Below are 24208 nucleotides of genomic sequence, written 5' to 3'. Positions count from 1 at the left end.
TGAAGGGAGTAAATAACACCTCCCTATTTCATTTCTCCATGCCATATGTCATTTCACAAATTTCTATCGTAACCCCCTTAAACTGCTGGCATTTTTTAATTGTTTTTAAAATGTGGAGTATGTATTTATTTTGATCCTCTACTGTGGTGTTTTTAAGTAATCTCCATGCAATTTGCAAGCATTTCAGTCTTTTGACTATTCATTTTTATTTCCATTTAATGAGTTTATCATGTTTTTCTATAATTAAAAAAAATGAAATGCTACTGTAGTGGGATTCTTTGACATTTTCTCCCTACCAGGATTTGAAATTTAATTACAATGTGGTTGCTATTACCAAATTGATTCAGCTGTATTCACTTCTCAGACTAGATTCCGTGCTATATTTAAGACTAAATGAGGAATTGCCTCTCCCCTTGTAGGTTCTCGGACAAGCTGCTCCAAGAAACAGCTTCTAATATGTCTAGAAATTTTCTTTCTGAATACATTGTTTTCTGATGATTCTAGTGATTACATTTCTAACTTTACAGTACATTGTTCGCCCTTACCATTTTGTATTCTTTCCAGTTTTTTTGAAAATCCAGATTCCCATCTTCTCGGTGTTGTATAACTGTCCATCCTCCTCCTGCAATCTCCATATTACAAAAGACCTAGGTAATAATGAAAACAATGATACTAGTTCAAAATCATATCCACTCAAACAAAAAGAAGACAACTTTCCTTAATAGTCTTGAAACAGTAGTAGTTTTTCAGTTTATCAATATTATCTAGTGCTTGTAGCACAGTGTTATACCGGATAGGAAAGAATGACCAAAAACACTGGAAAATGAGGCACAGTGAAGCCAAAAAGGTACAAAAGATTATACATTATTTACAAGTGGTTTTCTTTCTTAATTAACTCCTAGCTGTACCCACAGTATAACACATATGGTGTTGTAATCCCCCAATGACACAAAGAATTTACAGTCTAAGGGTGTGTCTAAACTACATGGCTCCATCGATGGAGCCATGTAGATTAGGCTGATTGGCAGAGGGAAATGAAGCCGCCATTTAAATAATCGCGGCTTCATTTAAATTTAAATGGCTGCCGCGCTCTGCCGACCAGCTGACGATCAGCTGTTTGTTGGCAGATCGGGGCAGTCTGGACGCGCCGCTATCAACAAGGAAGCCTTTGTCGACCGGCGCAGGTAAACCTAGTTTCATGAGGTAGTTTAGACACACTGTAAGTGGGCAAGCAACATACAAAAGGTAAAGAGAAAGTGGAGAAAGTAAGGGTGGAAAAATGTGTGACTATTCCTGGACTCTGTATGACCAGTTCTGTAATTCTACGACAGCATCCTACCATGATTTCACAATAAAGCTCTCATTAAGTTCCTTGGTGGCCCTGTGACTATTTCAAGTTTTCATTTTTTAATGAAAGCTACCTTTGCCTGTGAAATAAGGTGTGCATTTATGCAAAGAGTTGAAAAGTTCTGATTAATCAGTCTAGCATTTTGTAATCATATCAATCAGCATGGAAGTATTGGCTAGCAATTTAATATTCTTTGGTTTATCAATTGATGGTCATTATCCAGTTCCTTTAAATAACAAGTATTATATAAGTGTGAAGTAATGCACAATGGAAAAAATAACCCCAACTATATTTACAGTATGATGGGGGCTAATTTGGCTACGACAAATCAGGAAAGAGATCTTGGAGTTATCATGGATAGTTCTCTGAAAACTTCCACACAGTGTGCAGCGGCGGACAAAAAGGCAAATAAGATGTTAGGAATTATTAAGAAAGGGATAGAAAATAAGACACAGAATATCTTACTGCCCCTGTATAAAACTCTGGTACGCTCACATCTTGAATACTGTGTACAGATGTGGTCTCCTCACCTCAAAAAAGATATTTGGCCTTGGAAAGGGTTCAGAAAAGGGCAACTAAAATGATTAGGGGTTTGGAATGGGTCCCATATGAAGAGAGGCTAAAGCAACTGGGACTTTTCAGTTTAGAAAAGAGGAGACTGAGGGGGGGATATGATAGAGGTATATAAAATCATGAGTAGTGTGGAGAGAGTGAATAAAGAAAAGTTATTTATTAGTTCCCATAATAGAAGAACTAGAGGACACCAAATGAAATTAATGGGTAGCAGGATTAAAACTAATAAAAGAAAGTTCTTCTTCACACAGCACATAGTCAACCTGTGGAACTCCTTGCTAGAGGAGGATGTGAAGGCTAGAACTATAACAGAGTTTAAAGAGGAGCTAGATAATTTCATGGAGGTTAGGTCCATAAAAGGCTGTTAGCCAGGTGTTAGAAATGGTGTCCCTGGCCTCTGTTTGTCAGAGGCTGGAGATAGATGGCATGAGAAAAATCGCTTTTCTTCGGTCCACTTCCTCTGGGGCACCTGGTGCTGTCCACTGTCGGCAGACAGGCTACTGGGCTAGATGGACCTTTGGTCTGACCCAGTATGGCCATTCTTATGTTCTTATATATTAGTCAACCAAAGAACAAATCAGTTCTATTTTTTCACTCTATGATATATTGTTCATACTGATGCTCTGTGATTACTCCACTGTTTGAATTTGCTAGGTCTCCTGGTACTTGTAGGGGGAACTGAGAATTCTGAACACTGCAAAGACGTTAACCTGATTCAATCTCACAATTAAAATAACACTATTTTTTAGACATTTTGGCTCAAAACTTCCTTCAGTAAAGTCAAACCATTTTTTCTATAGGATTTAGTTTTCTTGGACTTAGTCTGATTTGCAGTAGGCATTTATAACTGATAAGTGTGCCTTATTTAAAATTCAAGTCTAGATCCCCAGAATCTAGTATTAATTTTTCTAATGCATTAAGCCTTTCTCTAGAATGTTAATATTTTAATATAGAAGAAGATATAAAATGTAAGATTTTTCTGTATTGAAAATTCTTATAAAATAAGTTTTCATGTTCTTTGAGTGACATAGCAAATTAAAAAGAGGGATTGTGTAATAATGGAGGAATTTATAGCACCTAATTATGCATTAGTCACCATTGTGTGGTCTGGCACTTTCCATGGTGGTGAATATGAACACCTGCCATACTAACAAGAATGCCAAGTGGATTATCAATGTTAGCTTTGCATAGTTCTAGCCAACAAAAGGCTTGAATGGGCTCTTGTCCCAGATAAGATCAAGGCATTCAGCCATTAAACACCTATTACCATGTTTTGAGGTTTAATCCTGGACAAAAGAAGAGGTGATAATTGAATAACTGTATTTGTATGCATGTGTAGCTGGTGGATTTCTTATGATGAGAATAATTATTTTTTTACAGATTCAGATGAAGAGGACTCCAAAAGGACTAAACATTTCCCTCTGCTTATAGGCCTGGATGAAAAAAGTAGTTATTCATAACACACATCAATTTAATTACATTCACTTTAGGTTTATGGGTTAAAGGAATTTTTAGCATTAAAATAGCCTTTTGAAGACAAACACAGATTTTTTTTCCAGATCATTTATGAATGTGTTGATAGTACTTGCCGCAGTACAGATAACTGGGGGACACCACTATTTACCTCTTTTTATTCTAAAAACTGACAATGTATTCTTACCCTTTGTTTCCGAGATGTTAACCATTTACTGATCCATAGGAGGGATCCATCAGAGCCATCTATCAATTAAAACACTTTATAACTCCAATATAATACTCACTAATATTAGTGACTTTAAAAAGTGGCCATCAGATCAGGTACAAAAATGGTATGGTATAAAGAATGACTAAGTATCCTCAGTAATTTAAACATAAGCAGTTTAAGTATATAAAATGTTTCACAACTCAGAATAAATGCTTAAAATATTGTTACACTTCCAATTACTTCTATATATTAAATATATCTACACATTAAAGAGGAAGAATTAAAATAATTACATAAATATAACTTGTAAAATGATGACTATGATGGGAAGGGAATGGGGGAGTAAGCAGGATTGACAATTAGAGCCCTACACATATACAATTTTGTATCTACCTCTACATCTGTATCTGCAAAAATGGATGTGGATAGCCACAAATGTGCAGGGTTCTAGATACAAAATTTTTATCTGCATCCATGCCTGCAAAAATAACACATGGATAACCACATCCACATCCACTGATGCGATTCCTGTGGATATAAAGTGACTTTCTGCAAATTTGCAGGGCTCTACTGACAATCATCTGCAAATACCTGCAGGACATAAACAGCAAAGAGGCAGAGAAATTGACAGTAATGCTGGGATGAAACTAAGCAAAGAAAACTACTAGAAAATTACAAAAAGTATTAGCCCACTTACTGCCTGATTCCACAACTCTTAAAGCTATAGACATTTTCCCTACTATTTTGACTTCTACAGTGTGACTTTTCCAATGTTACCTAATCCAGTGCTAGTCTTAAACTAAACATTCCAAAAACAGTAATTAGTAAAGCTTGCAGATATTCAGACAGAATTTAAAAATTTGCAGCAAAGCTTTCATTGACAGCTTAAAACCTTAAACAAAACGCACACAAGTGCAACTCACTGTCAATTTGTCAGTGTGGACTTGAACCTACATTATTGTCAAGTCCTTTACAAATCTAGTTTAACAGTTTCTACACTACTTGATAACATCTAATAAGATTTTCCATGTTTCATTATAGACATCTCAATTATCTTGTGTATTCACCTTTCATATATCACTATGTCAATATTGCCTTAACAGTCTTCTTCTAGTGGCGGTTTATCCTTTTCCCTGCATTTCACTCTGAACAATATTTCTGAAATGTAATAGAAACTAACTATCAGTGATTAATTACAAACAGATAATGATCATTTTTCAATGGTGGATATTTAATTAATAAAATACCCTGACTATTCTTACAAGCCTCAAGAGATATCATTATCTAAACAGATTTCATTTCAGAAGTAGACCCCATATAAACTCGATAGATAGTTGTAAACTGAAGCTGGCTTTGATATTTAAGATCAGAAGCAAACAATGGAATTTGTCATTGCTACTACTTCTTCTGGATTTATCATCATCAAGATGATTGCAGTTTAACTAAAGTCAGCACATGCCTTCCTAATTCTGCTAAACCATCCTTTCTCTCATCCTAGCTCCTCAATCTTCTCTCTCCAGCCCAACACATGCTCTTCTCTGCTCCCTAAAAGAAACCCCGAAACTCTACCCTCTTCACCTGAAAAATGCTTCATTCAATGATCCTTTTGCTTTGCCACCAATTCATGTCCCCAGAAAAACCCCACTGGCTTCCCTGAGTTTCTTCTTGGTCTTCTGAGACATGTATATTTGATAGAGCTGCCTTCTAGGTATCTAACTCAGTTGTAGGGACCAGGCATTTGCTGAGGGGTAGAAGATAAATCATGCTTTGTGACGTATATGCTCATATTTCAGGAGGAGTCTGAGCCAGTGGAGAGGACAAATGGGTCAGGTTTCATTCAAAGCAAGGTACCCCATTTCCTTCCCCTTCCAGTATTTTTCTGAGGATGAAGATGGACCAAGTGATTTCTATTAATGCAGCACTTGGCCAATATAAAGATTCCATAACCATTCAGAATGTTCCCTCACACCAAGAGCAACATCTATACCAACAAACAAAACCAAATACAAATATTTTTTTTTTTACCTTTTTAGGCTCTGATACATTATTAATGTAAATAGTGTAGACACCACTTTTGTTAAAACCAGCTTGGTGCACATCTGCACAATCTCTGAATGGCTTGTCCTCCTCTCTTTTTGCATTCTTCAGTAAAACTGCAAAACAGAAAATACAATAATGCAAGTTATGACAGCAGCCTTAGGAATTAATATACCAAAGTGACTTTCTTTCTTTCTTTGTTAGCTTTTCCACATCATTCTAGGAAAATATATAAATATTACTCCTCTCATACCACTGAACACCCACTTATTAGGCATTACACTTAATTATTAGTCCTACATGTCCAATGAATTTTACAAACCCCAAATACTTAAAAATTAACACACCCTTCTGAGGGAAATAACAAATTTGTATTATCCCTATTCTAATGATAGGAGTACTGAGGTGAAGAGGCAAAAGGCCCAAATGCTCAAATGTGTTTAGAGAAAATGCCCATTGAGTGCAATGCGAGTTAAATACCTAAATATCTTTCAGGATCTAAAAGCAAAGAGATGTCTTAGTGCTGTGGAATCAGTCATCATTTGCAAAGCCAGTAATAGAACCTTTGACCATATTACTTCTTAGATAGCAAAGACAGCAATAGAAAACAATAGTGAAAAAATAAAAAAATTCCCACCTATAGTTACTATTAAAGGTAACTTGTAAACAATTGGTGCTCCCTTAATAAATAGTTTTAATGGTGGGTTTTAATTTCTGGGTTTATTTCATTTTGTGACATTTCTACACAAAAAGCAAAAGAAATAGTATTCCAGAGATAGCTTAGCATTTGATCTTGTACAGCATAGGATATGAAGTACTCTGCATGAGTGTGAGACTAAGGCTAAATGAGGCTATATCTATACTGCAGCTCTTTTCCGGGATACCAAAGGTATTCCAGAAAAGCTATGCAGTGTCCAAGGAACACATTCACTTTTCCCCAAAAAATTTTGGCAAAGCGGATGCATTCTTTCACCATCCCTGTAGACCTCGTTGTTCGAGGAAGAAGGGATATGCTAAACGAGGAGGTGTTTCTGAAATTTGGCACCAGGTAGATGCACCACATTTCGGAAAAGCCTCTTCCAAAAGAAAAGCAGAAAAAGATACGCAAATTGCAAACTGCAATTTGTGTGTCTTTTTCTGACTTTTCTTTGTAGTGTAGACACAGCCAGAGTGCTCTGGCAAACCCAATCCTGTAGCAATGAGTGTACTGCTAAATTGATCATGAAGTAACTCTTGACTAGCAGAAGGAGTAAGACCTAAGAGGGGGACCTGTAGTTCTGCAAACAACAGGGAGTTTGATCCTGCAATATGGACCCAATCCAGGACACGAATAGTCCCATTGAAATCTATGAGACTAATCATATGCATCAAGTTAAACATATGCTTAAGTACTTTGCAGGATCCAGGCCAAAGAGCTCAGCACTTTGCAATATTAAGCCCTGCAGAGGACTATATAAATACATATGTATGGCATTGCATTGAAGTTTTCTTTAGTCGTGCCAATTGTCTGTCTGCAATCTACTTCTTTCTCACTTCAGGCATAGGAAAGTAAAGAGTGAGTGCAAAAGGGCCTAGCAACTTACTCTGAATAAAGACACCACCATATACCTACAATACAGGCAATCCCCGAGTTACTTATGTCGGATCCGCAGTTACGAACGGGGTTTGCTCCGTGTCTCCCTGGTCTGCTGGAGCTGATCCCAGCTGCTCTGCCCCAGGCGTCCCCAAGTCAGCCGCTGCTGAAACTGACCAGTGCTGACTACAGGAAGCCCGAGGCAGAGTTGCTTTGCCCCGGGCTTCCTGGAATCAGCCGCTGATCAGTTTCAGAAGCAGCTGACTTGGGGACGCCTGGGGTTCTTAAGTTGAATCTGTATGGAACTGGCGTCCAGATTCAGCCTGTTGAAACTGATCAGAGGCTGATTCCAGGAAGCCCGGGGCAGAGCAACTCTGCCTCAGGCTTCCTGTAGTCAGCCGCTGGTCAGTTTCAGCAGCGGCTGAATCTGGACGCCAGTTCCGACTTACATACAGATTCAACTTAAGAACAAACCTACAGTCCCTATCTTGTATGTAACCCGGGGACTGCCTGTACAGTAGTGTACCTTCACTTCCATTAAAGAGAAACAACATTGCACTGCCTGTTGCACATCACAACAAGATTTGCAGGTTGAAATCTATATGTTAAATATATAATGACACTAACACTTTGCACCTATATATGCCACCTTCCATTTGAGCATTTATATGAAACTTATGGGCAATAATTCTAGCATCAAAAATTCCTATGAGTTAGACTGTAGCTATTATTAATCCCATTTCACAGATGAAGAAACAGAAAGCTAGGGCTGTTAAATGACTTGGCCAGAATCACACAGGAAGTCCTTGGCAGAGGCAGAAATCAGTTGCTTTAATCCTAAACCCATTCTTCCTCCCCATGTAGAGAATGTATACTGAACTTCACAAAGCTATCCTACTAGCAGAGAATCTGCATTTTGCTTTGAATAAAACAGATTTAATTTGCTCTGCTTTTTTCTTTTAAAATTGGAATTTTACAACAAAAAAGGTGGATTTCTTTATCCTTTGAGTTAATTTATGTATCATCTATTTCCTCTTTTTCCATAGCATTGCTAATAGTAACTCCTGGCTTGCATCCATATGTGGACTCTAGCTGGAAAAGAAACTTCTTGGAGGCTTGACTCTATTAGGAAAAGAAAAGTTATGCTAGTGACTCAGTAGGTGACTCTTCCCTTTGAGTTAATACTCAATTAGAAGCACAGCATGGTGTTAAGAACAACACACTCTTACAGGTGCCATTTTAAAGATGAGATTTAAAACTGAGCCCTGACACTTTGTGTTCACTAACAAATGAGTGTTCTTTTTTGTAAGTAGAGAGAGATTAGCTTCAATGGCCAAATTCCAATTTGAGTAATTACTTGGGATTGGAGCCAAATGCCACTAAGTCAAAGGAAAACCTCTCAGGGTAAGTCTACACAGCAAGGCTCATGTCGAATTAAGCTATACAAGTTCAGCCACATCAATTGTGTAGCTTAAATTGAAATAGCTTAATTCAGCTTTTGGCACTGTCTACACAGCAGGAAGTTGTAGGAAGAACACCCTTCCTTTGACTTCTCTTACGCCTCATGAGATGAGGGTTACTATGATTGCAGTAAGAAGTCCTTCAGCTCAACATTATTTTGAAATAAAGGCTTGTAGTGTAGATGTGCACTATGTTATTTCAGAATGATGTCAGTTACTCCAAAATAATGCTGCTGTATAGATGTACCTTCAGTGGACTTTGGATCAGATCCACCTTGTTACCCTGAGTTTTTCAAATTACTGAAGTTAACTTTCATCGCTGAGTCAGAATCACTGCTTCCTTTCTGAAATGGCTACCTTTCAGAGTATGTCTAGACTGCACCCCTCTGTCAGCAGAGGGATGGAGATTAGGCAGGTTGACATTGCAAATGAGGCAGGGATTTAAATATCCCATGCCTAATTTGCATAAAAATGGCTGCCACATTTTGCCGACTCAGCACTTTGTCAGCAAAAAGCAGCAGTATAGAGGGGGAGGAGGCATAAGGGATCTGTTGAAAAAAGCTTTAGACTGCCGCTTTTTGCTGACAAAGTGCTGAGTCAGCAAAATGTGGTGGCCATTTTATGCAAATTAGGCACAGGATATTTAAATCCCTGCCTCATTTGCAATGTTGACCTGCCTAATCTGCATCCCTCTGCTGACAGAGGGATGCAGTCTAGACATACCCTCAGGCTACGTCTACACTGGCCCCTTTTCCGGAAGGGGCATGTTAATTTCAGCCATCGTAGTAGGGAAATGCGCGGGGGATTTAAATATCCCCCGCGGCATTTAAATAAAAATGTCCGCCGCTTTTTTCCGGCTTTTAGAAAAGCCAGAAAAGAGCGTCTACACTGGCCCCGATCCTCCGGAAAAAGCGCCCTTTTCTGGAGGGTCTTATTCCTACTTTGAAGCGGCGGACATTTTTATTTAAATGCCGCGGGGGATATTTAAATCCCCCGCGCATTTCCCTACTACGATGGCTGAAATTAACATGCCCCTTCCGGAAAAGGGGCCAGTGTAGACGTAGCCTACGTGTATAGCTATATAATTCACACATGGAGGTCGTCTGACCTGCCTTTCCTCCCATAAACACAACCAGAAGCATATTTTGAAGTCACTGGAATTACTGTAGATTTACATCAGTGTCACTAAAATCAAAAACTAATTTGGTTATTTCTCAACTGAATGCTAGGCAATTGTTTTTAGGGGACATCAGTGACTTTTTAAGCTCTTTTTAGCTGGACTGAGATTTAAATATCTTTTTTGAACAAGACAGCAGGAGATCATATATAGTTACATGGTCAATGTGCTATCCTATAAAGCATCATGTCATAGCATAAGCAATCTTGCTTTATTCAGATACTGTATATATCTACAGGGTTTTTATTTAGAGGAAGCAGTAAAAGTTACACAGAAATAGCACTGTTAATATCCTTGGATGTCATAACTATGGAACCTGAACTTGGTGTCACAATAGCCAATAATAAAATGATTTTTTTACAGCAAAGGAAATGAAATCAGCCCACCCAATAAAGCACTTGATATTTCAATCACCAGAGAACCTCGGGGGAACATTCAGATTGTATATTTAGTGAAAGGCACATATGGTTCATCTGTCAGAGGTGGGTAAGCATCCAAAGAAACTAAAAGCAATAGGTTTCCTTAGAAAAGAGAGCTCCAAATGTTTGTGATTCTTTAGGTTGGGTTTTAATCTCAGATAGGAGCCAGCTGAAGTTTCATCTATGAAAAGAACTAGCTGACGCATGGGCACGCAGGCACAGTCACTGATTTTTGAGATACAATGGCTGGGCATAATGTTATTCCCTGTGTTTGGGGAGTGGAAGAGATCAAAGGGCTGGTATCACTGTCATTGCTAGTTTCTGGAAAGCTAACTGGGCAGTAGCAGAACCTTGGCTATGCACTCTACTTCCCTCATGTCTTCACCAATCAGCATAATTACCCCAGTGGATGTTGAACCCAATCAAAGGCTGTCACAGCAGTTTTAGTCCCTCTTTACTCTGGGGATCACAGTAGCTCCTGGAGCTCCCAATGTGGCATTGGGATTACACACCAACCCTATCATAAGGTACTTACCTTAAAGGTACGAGGGAATCTCTTAATAATAACTGGTACACATTTTTAGATGATAAAACCATGAATGTTGGAGAATTAATTATGCATTCTAATGATAACTTTGATTCACAGACATCGGACTATGTTTTCATTATATTCCAAGGAACTATAAAGAGTAAACCCTCAAGTTATCAGAAGATTAATCCCTGTGAACTTTATTGCTGCTGTTCTTTTCCAGGAAGCTAATGGGGAATTCTTACCATTTTATTCATGTTTGAAATTCATGATGTTTAAAAAGTTTTTCCACATTCTACAGTGCCTTACAGTGCATTTGCTGCTGAACATTACAATTCATTGGGTTTTTTTAACGTTTTTTCAGCTACAGACTAACACGGCTACCTCTCTTATTTTTATGCAACAGTTGAAATTCCTGAATAAAATTTTGACTTGCATATTGTTTGGTATGTAAACAATTTTTTAAAAAGCACAATGATAAATAGAACCCAATGGGAATGATTATTTCTCATAGACTTATATCACAGGCTGAAGAAGTCCACCTAGCCACTTCTATAACAGGCCATAATATCTGGTTGAGTTACTGAGAGCCACAGATTTTGAGCTGAAGTCAACAAGTTACAAAAAATCCACCAATTACTTTATTTCAAACCAGCAAGTGATCCATGCTCAATACTGCAGAAGAAGGGGAGGAAAACAGGGTCTCAGCCAATCTGATTAGGGGGAAATTCTATACTCGCTCCAAATATAACGTTCAGTAGATCGTCTGCAAGTGGGCAGGACTCACCAGCCAGAAACCTGGAAAAATAACTCAGAGTCCTTCCCATCTGTTGTGCCCTCTCTGCTGTTGGAGAAATTTGCTAATAACTGTCATAGGGTATGTCTACGCTACCCCGCTAGTTCGAACTAGCGGGGTAATGTAGGCATACCGCACTTGAAAATGAAGCCCGGGATTTGAATTTCCCGGGCTTCATTTGCATAAGCGGGGAGCCGCCATTTTTAAAACCCTGCTGGTTCGAACCCCGTGCAGCGCGGCTACACGGGGCTCGAACTAGGTAGTTCGGAATAGGAAGCCTAGTTTGAACTACCTAGTTCGAGCCCCGGGTAGCCGCGCTGCACGGGGTTCGAACCAGCGGGGTTTTAAAAATGGCGGCTCCTGCTTATGCAAATGAAGCCCGGGAAATTCAAATCCCGGGCTTCATTTGCAAGTGCGGTATGCCTACATTACCCCGCTAGTTCGAACTAGCGGGGTAGTGTAGACATACCCATATATAGGCTACAGACATCATGTGTAAAAGATCTTAACCGATTTGAACAATTTCTAAAGTTAATTCAGATATTTTTAAATACATGACCATACCAATATTTTATGTAGCTGAGGTTGCTGGCAAAAGTTTGTGTTAAGCAAAATAAATTTTGACATATTTGGTGCTATGAACAAAAAACATTTTAGAAACGTACTTGCCCTTTTCTAATTTGATCAACATGAACTGATCTCATCACTATGGGAAAAATAATTATCTTAAAATTAATATATTACAATGTTTACTGACATTTCTAGTTAGGCTTTGAGAATAGGAAATATGTGTGTCTATTACTGTAGCAACCTAAAATGGATATCCCTTAATTACACCCTTATGTTCAATAGTGCTTAAAGGCAAATGCATTTGATTATGTTGCCTGTATTTAAGGAGTCACATTTAGGCTTCCCATAGTACCAAAAATGCGAACTGACATGTTCATAAATTCCACAATGACTAAATGACTTATTCCCATAGGTACTAATTATGTCTTCATATAACAGTGCCAGTAAATGACAGATGGATGAAGTTATATGGTTTTTGGACAATGGTGATTTAAATGAACAGAAATGTGGAGATTTCTGCAATTACTCTTTATATTTTCATAACTCTTAATAATATCCCATATGCTGGTACTTAATCTCCTTTTCATGTACTAAAAGGAATCCATAGTAAATGGAGATTCCTAAATGAGCGTCATGAAAGTGACAGACCAAAAAAGAGAAGATCTTATTCATTACACGTCCAGGAAATATGAATGGGCCAAATTCTGCCTGCTGTATGTAAGCAGATGCCCATAAAAACACTGTGGGCAGAAGAAGTCTCTGGGTTAGAAATCTCTCTCTTTAGCTCTAGTGCTTCCAAAAATCTGAGGAGAGGGTTGCCTGTAGATCCATCCCTACCTGCAGTGGAAGACAGAAGGTCTACAAACAGGGCCATGGTCTATAGCAGAGGCCTATGGGCTCACCTGCGTGGGAAAGTGTGTGTGCTCCAAGGAAGGTGCCAGTTGTCTGTCTTTAGAACTCCAGCTTAGCTGGGGCTGCTCTATTTCCTGCTGCACTCTCTTCTTTGGCTGAAGCACCCTTAACAGTACTCCAGAGGCCACCTCATGCACCTCTGCATCAAAGCCCTGTTGCAGTATCCTGGGGCTCCCCTCAGTTCCTACCCACCCATTGCAACCCTGCACCATTGTTCTTTTCCATCTCCATTGCCCCCCAAACTCAGCCCTGTCCTAATCCTGGGGCTCTGCCACAGGGCTTCCTTGCATCCACACCACCTTGCTTCCATCCTGACCCAGCCCTGCTCAGCCCCCAAGATCTCATATATCCTCATTCCCCCACCCAGATCCAGTCTTGCCCTTCCCTGAGGCTTCTCTCCATCCCTATCCCCCAATTTTCTCCTATCTATAGGGATCCCTCCATACCCCCATCCTGACTCTGTCCTGCCCTATCCCAGGGGTTTCTGCCATCCTCATCCACTCACCCTAGCCTTGCCCTATCCCCAGGGCTCCATTTCCATAACCCCACCCTGACCCATCCCTGCTTTGCTCTGCCACTGGGACTCCCCTCCATCTCAATCTCCCCACCTCAGTCCAGTCCTCCTCTATCCCAGTGGTTCTCCTCCTTCCCTCCCATTTCACTCCAACCCATCTCTATCCGGGTATGTCTAAACTACCCTCCTAGTTCGAACTAGGAGGGTAATGTAGGCATACCGCACTTGCAAATGAAGCCCGGGATTTGAATTTCCCGGGCTTCATTTGCATAAGCAGGGAGCCGCCATTTTTAAAACCCCGCTGGTTCGAACCCCGTGCAGCGCGGCTACACGGGGCTCGAACTAGGTAGTTCGGACTAGGCTTCCTACGAGGTGTACCGGTAGTTCGGAATAGGATGCTTAGTCCGAACTACCTAGTTTGAGCCCCGTGTAGCCGCGCTGCACGGGGTTCGAACCAGCGGGGTTTTAAAAATGGCGGCTCCCCGCTTATGCAAATGAAGCCCGGGAAATTCAAATCCCGGGCTTCATTTGCAAGTGTGGTATGCCTACATTACCTCGCTAGTTTGAACTAGCGGGGTAGTGTAGACATACCCTCCCATCCTATAGACTCCACACCATCCCATTAATCCCCAAATCTCAACCCTGCCTTGCAATGGTATTGGAACACTCCTTTATCCCCATGGCTCCAAGGTTGTGACAATAGAATAACTTGTGATCCACAGACAGATGCCTAGTGTGTTATACCAATAGCCTGCTCTTGTATATTTCAGCTGTCACTTGGGACAGCATAATAATGAAGAAGTTATCCTCAATGTGTAACCACCACCAGATGGCTTTGGATCTGGGACCTCTGGAGCTTAGTATAAGAGTTTCTCAGCTTCAGTTATAAAGCCAGTTCTCAGCTTAGGCTGTAGAATGCCCTTGGTCTTATCTCTTGCTGTAAGTGGTCTAAGCACAACTACATGTGACAGTGAACCACACTAGGGCTACGTCTACACTGTAGTCTTCTTCCTCAAAAGCTTATGCAAATGAAGCGTGAAGTGGAATATCACCACAATTCATTTGAATAATTAATTAGCAGCCGCTTTTGCGCAAGAGGCTTTTACGCAAAAAGGAGCTGTGTACATGGCTCCTTTTTACGCAAAAGCACCCTCTTGTACAAGAGCCATTCTTCCTTTGAATAAGCTTTTGCGGAAGAAGACTACAGTATAGACGTAGCCTAGGTGAGTGGGTTAAAAGTGGGCAGTAACATGCCACCAAAGCACCTTCTAAACTCAAAGGAACAACCCATATTACTATCTGTTTCTGACAATATTGTTCTTACTGCTAAATCTGTGTAACCTGCTAGGCAGAAATGGAAAACCTGGGAAATGTTTGTGAATGTATAGCACCTTTAACTACAGTACAAACTGCTACAGCTATCACACTTGAACACAGGTTGGGATGTGGAACGGAGAGGTCATTCCAACTGACTTGAACTCTCAAGAGAAAAACATCTCTGCAATGTGGAAACACAGAAGAATGCAACTGACAATCCCATAAAGCAAAAAGTGTCAATTAAAGCTGCATCAGTTCTCTCTTGTTTGACATTTATATTGCAAGCTCTTTTGAGCAGGGTCCTACTTTTTGGTCTGTATGACTATGTCTACACTGCAGCACTATTTTGGGATACCAGAGGTATCGCAAAATAACTATTCTGTGTCTTTTGAGCATGCCCGTTATTTTGAAATATAAGACTCACTATTCCAACATCCTTGTAAACCTCATTCCATGAGGAATAAAGGATGTTTTGATTCATTTTGAAATAAGCATTGTGTAGAAATGGACACAGTGCATTGAAGTCAAAAGAGCTTTGTTGATTTCCTCCAGCTAAGATTTGGATGTTCTTGGAGTTGTGCATGTTTTTGGAGTTGTGCATGTCCTTTATTTCTCAGAATTTGAGATGCACATTCATTTGAGAAAGAAAGAAAGAAAGAAAGAAAGAAAGAAAGAAAGAAAGAAAGAAAGAAAGAAAGAAAGAAAGAAAGAAAGAAAGAAAGAAAGAAAGAAAGAAAGAAAGAAAGAAAGAAAGTCTGGTTCCACTGATTACTTTCTTGAAATGAACATTTATAAAAAAATTTTTAGCCTCTGAAAAGAAAATCACATTTGTTATTTCCCCCCCACCAGTCTGAAGTGAGAAAAACAAACAAAGCCATAAAAAGAACACTCAGCTGTCCAACTACTTATCAACTAAGCCATATATAATAAAATGCCCCTTCTTTCTTTACACAAATTGACTTGGTCTTATAAAACTATTTTAACACACTCAGCTTTCACCCTCTTTGGACCATAATTCTTTACTACCTAACAAATTATCAACAGTTATTAAGTGTGTTTTCCAATACATTTAGCCTCGGTGCCTACTGAAAACAATAATACTTCAATTCACAGTGCATTTGAAAGAGATCACCTAGAAATATCATGAAGTGGTCCTCATTAAAGTTTAAAGAGAATGCCTTATGGCCCATTTATAAAGAGATAAAGACACTTAATTATCCAGCTGCAATATAATTCTGTAAGTTTATGCTCGAGACAGCAAATTTGTGAGTAACCAGCTACTCATTCACTGAGAACTGAAGGATAGAGAGTAAGCTGCAGGCTTTGTTTAGTATCTTCACTGTCCATGTTTCTTTTATTGATTTGTACATGTTCCACACAGGCACCCTAATGTTCAAATAATTGTTCTGACTGAGCCATGAATCATGAACTGAACTACTTACACAAAGAAATGCTTCATTAGCAAGGCAATGGGCAACACTGGCAATGTTGTTATGTGTTTCATGTATGTTAATATTCCATGTAATGTCTTCAGCATGCGTGAATAATACCGTTTTCACAAGGCAGATCTGAGAGAGATTAGATAGCAGTTTATATGTTCCTTTGATAGTGGACGGGTAATTGATTTCAGAATTAGCAGTTAACTGAAATGAAGAAAACATAAAACTATTAAACTATTGCTGCTTCAACACTAATAAATATTGACCACTAGCTGTCACCATACGCAAGTTAGCACAGAGACAGTAGCTGAATCCTGGCTTGTCAAGTGAGTCCCTGACAGAAATACTACACACTGTACATTTTAGCCGCTATATTTCATTACTAACTTGCTGTCTGGATGGATCATGATCCTTAACTATTCTGCTTTATTATATTCAACTGCAGTTCATAATTTGGGAAGAAAATTTGCCTATGTCTGAGAGACTATGAAATGTTTTTATTTTTAGTTATTATTTATAATCCTTTAAGCTATTTATTTAAAATGTACAAAACAAGACGCACTAATATGAATCCTTTAGGAAGTTCTTACAAGTTCTAATACAATAAATTAAAAAAGAAACAGCAGTCCTACATCATCTGATACCAGACAACCAGAAAAAATATATACGCACACATAGATCGGTGCCCATCATGCTGCTGGGGGGGGGGGGGGGGAGGAAGAGGGGGGGGACTAAACTGAACCTGTAGAGTTCTGGCTCAGGCTGCTATCATGCAATACACTCCCTGCAGATGACCCCTCTATGCTCATGGAACTCGTTCAAGTCAGAGGGGTTGTGCACAAGAAGAGGAGTCTGCCTGAATGTCTCTCATTGCGAAATTTAGGCCTATATTTTGCACAGCTTTCCAACTAGGAATACTATAAACTTTAGAAATGTTATGTAAAAAACTCATTAACATTTATTCTCAAGGTGATCTTTATATTTTACTTTTTTGACCTAAGTGTACTTTTTTTTTTACATCAGATTGCAAAGTCATGTTTTCTTTTTTGGGAATGTATATTTTTAAAAAATTAATGCTTCAGATGTTGCTTTCTTTGGCCCCTTTCACATGCATTGATTTTTTTTTAAGTACAGGTTTAACCTCCTTGATCTGGCACTTTTGGACCCTGACCAGTCCTAAACAAGGGGATTTGCCAGACATGGGGAGGTCCCCTGTCATTGGCCTTGCAGACTCTCCCACCCCTCCCCGCCGCACAGCCAGGGCCTGAGCTCCTTGGTGGCTGGAGCTCGCTAGTGGCCAGCCTAGTAGCTGGGGTTGTATATCTTAAGCCCGTTTTTGGTTTAGTATAGGCCTGTCCATAAAAGCGTAGGACTGGAAAAGACCTTAAGAGGCCATTGTCTAACCTGGCCTTTACAACCTCCAATGACAGATGTTTCTTTTAGCGGTTCATAATCTGTAAACTGGTTATACAGGTTGTACCTCCCTAAACCAATACTCTCTGGTACGGCAACATTCCTGGTCCAAGAGGACCATGGATGTTTCAGTACCACAGAGCCCAGGGATAGAGACATTTGGCAGCACGGCTAGGAGCATGGCAGGGAGGCCCATGGCAGGGGGGAGTTCTGGAGGCTCAGTGTGGAGCTCTGGGCCCAGTAGTAGCGGGGCCAGGGGCACAGCAAGGAACACTGGCCCCACAGGGGGGAGCTTTGACCCTAGCCCCAGCAGCACCATAACCCAGGAGACTTGTGGTTTTCAGAAACTTAAATATCTCACCCACTCACTGAATAATTTAGGCATGAATTCAATAGGCACTTCTAGGGAGGTAAATTCCTAGCATATGTGTGTATTGTTTTGAGACTTACGACAAACTTCTTGTTGGCATTCAAGCAGAAATTAATGCCTCATTTCTCTCTTGTTAGTAGGTCACAGAATCAGACAATAGTGAACAAACTTTCTTTCCTATTACATTAATCCTCTGAAACATACAGCTTTAGACCAAACATTTTAACAAACTATGGTGGACAGAGGGGCGGGATAGTCTGTAGTCTGACACATGAAGGAAAAACAACAACAGGAAAAATGAATAGCCACACTGATAAAGAACCCTATCAGTCCTTTGTGTTTTTTAGACTTCCTTTTAAGTGGGAGAGAGAGAAAGAGGTACATCACATATCGTGTTATTTACATTTGTTTATAGTATATAAAATAAATTTAACATTATAGGCACAGTACAATAATAGGCTACTTTTTGCTAGGTAAGGATTTTCTATTGCTTTCTGTTGGGATAAATTCTACAACCAAGTAGTCAGTCAAAACTCTGTTTGACATTAAAGGGGTCTTTTGACTGGGTGAGAACTGCAGCTTTTAGACCTGATACACAATTTCCTGTTGGAGCAATATGATCTCTTTAGTTACTTCCTTGGTTTGGCTTTCTATCTCTTTCACATTGTATCTGTTGTACAATGTTGTCCATTAGGGACATTTCTCCTAGAACCTTCACATCTCTGTGTTGCAAGAGACCATGCATATAGGATCAGGATTGCTGAATGAATCACGCTATCTATTTTGGACTGCATATCATTTTCCCAAGCAGATTTTCAAATATGGAAATTCAGAGAATCAATCAAACTTATGGTCCAATGCTAGCCAGACTTATTCCCATCAGCAGATAATAGCAGGACTGGACAACTGATTACCTTAATTTTTATAACAATCCAGTTTCTCTTCACTTCCAATTTCTTCTCTGTTTTAGAGCCATTCTGAAATATTTGCAACACTACTGGGAACAGGAGGGGGAAAAATCCCATTTTCACTCACCTTTTAATCTTAAAACTTTAGGTCCTGATATTCCCTGCCCACAAATAAGCCCACAGCAGTGAAAGAGTACTCTTAAAACCTGATCAGTGTTAAACTACAGTGCTACCACCACCTTGCTCTCTCTAGGGAATTGATGATATTCTGGGATAGGTGGGAAGGAAAAGACTCCAAAACAGTTAAGCCTACCCCTCACTTCACCGTCCTGAGGACCAAAGGAGTTGTCTGTTCCCTGCCAATCCAGTCAAACATCCCTCACATGGAGATGGAGAGAAAATGCAGTGGAACATCTGTGAGGAAAATTAGCTCATCCATGCTTTCCTAGATCTCTTTCTCCACTGGCTTCCCCCTTCCATAATGGTAATACCTCCTTCTTCAGGAGAACTGAAGCTGATTTCAGGCTACGTTTAGACTACGGAGTTTTTCTGGGATATCTCTGGATACCCTCTGGATACCCAGAAAAACTCCACCGCGTCCAGGGAATACGTCTACTCTTCCGCTTTTTTTTGCAGAAGAGTAGATGTGCTCTTTCGGAAGCCCAGTCTTCCTCCTTCCAAGAGTAAGAAGGGCTCTCCCTAAAAAGCAGTTTTTTCTGAAATATGGCCCAGTATAGATAGGCCAAATTTCAGAAAAGCCTCTTCTGACAAAACAATTGGAAAAAGGTATGCAAATTGAAGAATGAAATTTACATATCTTTTTCCGATAAAACATTGTAGTCTAGACAGCCTCTCTGGCATTAATTCATGTATGAATCCACCACGTCATGTACAACCACTGCTTCAACTCCTCCCCTTCTTTATATGTGGTAGAGGCTTCTGCAATGTGTTACCAGTAGATTTTGGGGCCTTTGGCCCTGGTTTTCTTTTTCTTTGCTCCTCTATGCATTATAGAAGGAAAAGGGAATCCTCTGGCTCTTGTCTATGGCTGGATTTGGAAATTATTGAACCCCTAACAAGTTTCTTTTATATTCCAGGATGCTCACTACTCTTTTAATGGGAAGGCTGGTTTTTGAAAGATTAGTTATTGTAGAAGTGAATTGGTGCCAGGATTCCTACTGCTGCATTAAAAGATGCTTAAACAAACCGGGTATGTCTAGACTACATGCCTTTGCCGACAGAGGCCTGTAAAATAGGCTACCCGACATAGTCAATGAAGCAGGGATTTAAATATCCCCGGCTTCATTAAAATAAAAATGGCCACCGTGTTGTGCCAGCTCAGCTGATTGTCAGCACAGCGAGTCAGTCAAGACGCAGATCGGTCAACAGGGAACGTCTTTCTCTACCGCTCCCTTATGCCTCATGAAATGAGGTTTAGAGGCAGAGGCATGTAGTCTAGACATACCCACCATGTGACAACTCTGTTAGCAATAAATACAGGCCAAATCGGAGGTGTTTGGTTCCCTGCGGTATTATGTATATTTGTCCTAGCAAACGCTTTTTTTTAATCTAGTAGGGAATATATTTTTCCAAATCAACATAAATTAAAGCCCTATAACTGATCAAACTGGCAACATTGAGGTGGTTTTGGAATCCAAACTCAGAATTGATTGGAAATGTAACAGGTGGCCCCTGTCTTAAAAGTGGCTTGTAGCAAAACCAGAGATCTGAACATCCCAGGGTTTGGGAATTTTGGAATTCAGATCTAGATCCAAATTTTGAAACTGAAGTTTACTTCTACGTTTTAAAGTGATTATCAGTATGATCTTTTACTCCACTTCTCTCACTTGCCTTTATACACTGAGTAATTTCAGAAATTCTCCCTCAGCTCCTGGGCCTGGTAATGGTTGAAATACTGCTGTGAACCAACCATAAGAATTATTATCACAATGTTATTTAACCTTGCTCATCTTCTTATCTAATACACCTCAGGATAAATAACACAGTGCTTGGTCAATTAAAATTTTCCTAGTGTTTCTGGTGAAGCTAAACACAGTCTAGACCAATGATAGGAACATTTCAGAAAATGCATCATCTTATTCAAATCAGACTAAAGAAATCAGCCATATTATGTCACTACTGAAAATATCAGGCAACATTGTCACTACTGAAAATATATTTAATGGGTGGTCCTTGTAAGAACTATAATGACCTTCTGCTTAAAAAGGCAAAACACTATAGCTTTGTTACCCACGGAAAAAAATTAATATTTATGTTCTGAAGTTCCTGCTTCCCAACTCTGGACTTCTACATTGGAAATGTATCGACCATGTGACATGACAAAGGCCAAACATGTAGGCAGCTTATTCTTTTAGGGCAGTGGTTCTCAAACTCTTTGGCCTGCAGCCTGCGGTCCACCCTACTCAACCCAAACCTTTCTGTGGATCACCAGTCAACCACTCTAAGGGTATGTCTACACTACCCCGCTAGCTCGAACTAGCGGGGTAATGTATGCATACCGCACTTGCTAATGAAGCCGGGATTTGAATTTCCCGGGCTTCATTAGCATAAGCGGGGAGCCGCCATTTTTAAATCCCCGCTGCTTCGAACCCCGTGTAGCGCGGCTACACGGGGCTCGAACTAGGTAGTTCGGACTAGGGTCCTATTCCGAACTACCGTTACTCCTCGTGAAACGAGGAGTACCGGTAGTTCGGAATAGGCACCCTAGTCCGAACTACCTAGTTCGAGCCCCGTGTAGCCGCGCTACACGGGGTTCGAAGCAGCGGGGATTTAAAAATGGCGGCTCCCCGCTTATGCTAATGAAGCCCGGGAAATTCAAATCCCGGGCTTCATTAGCAAGTGCGGTATGCATACATTACCCTCCTAGTTCGAACTAGGAGGGTAGTGTAGACATACCCATGATGACAAAATGGGTGCAAGAGAGGGTGTGGGTACTGGATGCAAAAGTGGGCCTAGGGTGGAGGTCTGGCTGGGAGGTAGGGTTCAGGAGCAGGCTGAGTATAGGTCTAGCTGGAATTCCGGCCAATGGGAGCCTGAAGAGGTTAGGCCTTTTTGAAAATCTCATTAAGCACCTACCTGCATCTTTGGTCACCCATATGTCATCAAAAATCTAATCCTCAGTGCCTTGTTTAATCACTAGATCTGAAAGTATTAATTTACCTTTCTGGTGTGCAGAATTTATGCTAGCTGCTAAGCAGAGTTGCTGACCCAAATGGCTGGGGGAAAATTTGCAGTGGTCCTAGCACCATCAGCAGGAGTGTGGACAGCACTGGCCCTATAGCTGGAATAAGTGCATAGATTCACATTTACAAAGCTTTTGTTTGAAGGAAAAGAGACTAGAAATTATTCTTTTAAAATGAAAGCTGAATTGTCTTTTGCATTATTAGAGCTCACAGATTAAAGGGATTCTTTAACTTGGGGTCTATGAAGGCTGGATCTATTCAGGAGAAAATGTGCCCTGTCTATAATCATGTTAAAGGAATAGCATGCCTATTGATTAAATTTCATCCTAATCCCAAAGTTGGATAGTTAGCTCTTCTTCTGAAGTCTGAGGGTATGTCTACACTACAAAGTTAATTCGAACTAACGGACGTTAGTTCGAATTAACTTTGATAGGCGCTACACTAGCGCTCCGCTAATTCGAACTTAATTCGAACTAGCGGAGCGCTTAGTTCGAACTAGGTAAACCTCATTGTACGAGGACTAAGCCTCGTTCGAACTTACTAGTTCGAATTAAGGGCTGTGTAGCCACTTAATTCGAACTAGTGGGAGGCTAGCCCTCCCCAGCTTTCCCTGGTGGCCACTCTGGCCAACACCAGGGAAACTCTATTGGCCCCCTCCCGGCCCCGGACCTCTTAAAGGGGCACGGACTGGCTACGGTGCCCGTGCCAGGTGCAAGCCTGCCAGCACCCAGCTAGCAGACCCTGCACCTGGCATGGCTCGAGCCAGCCACCCAATGCCCCCCAGCCCTCCCCCTCTTCCCGGGACCAGGCTGGCGGCTCCTGGGAGCTTGCCCGGGAGTGAAAGAGGAGGGCACCTGCCTGGTCTAGTGCGGACATCGTGGACCTCGTCCACGACCTCCGCACTAGGCACAGGAAAGTGGCCGTCTAGGGCAGGAGAGCTGCCAGCCTGGCCACCCAGGAGCAGGTGTGCATGAAAATCAAGGTGGTCCACTGAGACCCCCGACCCTGAGCCCTGAGCTTACAATGGCCGTACTGGGTCAGACCAAAGGTCCATCTAGCCCAGTAGCCTGTCTGACCACAGCGGCCAACCCTAGGGACCCTGGAGGGGATGGACCGAAGACAGTGAGCAAGCCATTTGTCTCGTGCCATCCCTCTCCAGCCTTCCACAAACTTTGGGCAGGGACACCACTCCTACCCCCTGGCTAATACCACTCCATGGACCCAACCTCCATGAATTGATCTCACTTCTCTTTAAACTCTGTTCTAGTTCTAGCCTTCACAGCCTCCTGCAGCAAGGAGTTCCACAGGTTGACTCTTTGCTTTGTGAAGAACAACTTTCTGTTACTAGTTTGAAGCCTGCTACCCATTCCTTTCCTTTGGTGTCCTCTAGTCCTTCTATTATGGGAACTAATGGATAACTTTTCTTTATGCACCCTCTCTACCCCACTCATGCTTTTATAGACCTCTATCATATCCCCCCTCCATCTCCTCTTTTCTAAACTGAAAAGTCCCAGTCTCTTTAGCCTCTCTTCATATGGGACCTGTTCCAAACCTCTGATCATTTTAGTTGCCCTCCCCTCTCCCAGCCTCTCTCTTCCCCTCTCTCACCTCCTTTTCCCAGTCTCCCTGAGTTTTGTTCAATTAAGGGAGATTCTATTTTTGACCACACGTTTTCTTTATTTTGTACATCAGGAAGGGGGGCTAGGGAAGGGTAAGTGGAAGGAGGTGAGGGAGGAATGGGGTACGAGCCCCTGATGGGGAGGACTGGGCTGGCTCTGCGGGCTTCTGGGGGTGGAAGCTCTCCTGCAGCCCCCCAATTGCCCCCTCTCCCCAGATGGCAGCCTGCGGCAAGTGCAGCCGGTCTGATGGCCGAGTGCTGTGATGTGCTCAGTGTGGGCACTCAAGGCACTCCAAGCCAGGACTGCTTTTCAAGCGGCGAACACCTGAGAACTGTCTGTCCGGGGTG

General features: G+C 41.0%; 1 protein-coding gene across 4 annotated transcripts in view; it reads right to left on the bottom strand.

Annotated features, from left to right (window-relative positions):
- ANGPT1 (angiopoietin 1) overlaps positions 1-24208 on the bottom strand; it is a 224729-nt gene that overhangs the window by 60877 nt on the left and 139644 nt on the right. For all 4 annotated transcript variants that reach the window (XM_075920222.2, XM_075920221.2, XM_006113014.5 and 1 more), the window contains 2 exons: positions 5631-5758; positions 546-647 (listed from right to left, as the gene is read on the bottom strand). In XM_075920222.2, the coding sequence (XP_075776337.1) occupies positions 546-647; positions 5631-5758 (230 nt within the window). The remainder of the gene's footprint in view (positions 1-545; positions 648-5630; positions 5759-24208) is intronic.

This window comes from Pelodiscus sinensis, chromosome 2 (genome assembly GCF_052426305.1).
Source record: "Pelodiscus sinensis isolate ZL-2025 chromosome 2, ASM5242630v1, whole genome shotgun sequence".
Lineage (NCBI taxonomy): Eukaryota > Metazoa > Chordata > Testudines > Trionychidae > Pelodiscus > Pelodiscus sinensis.
The sequence above is the reverse complement of the archived record's forward strand: the minus strand, read 5'-3'. Positions and strand labels throughout refer to the sequence as shown.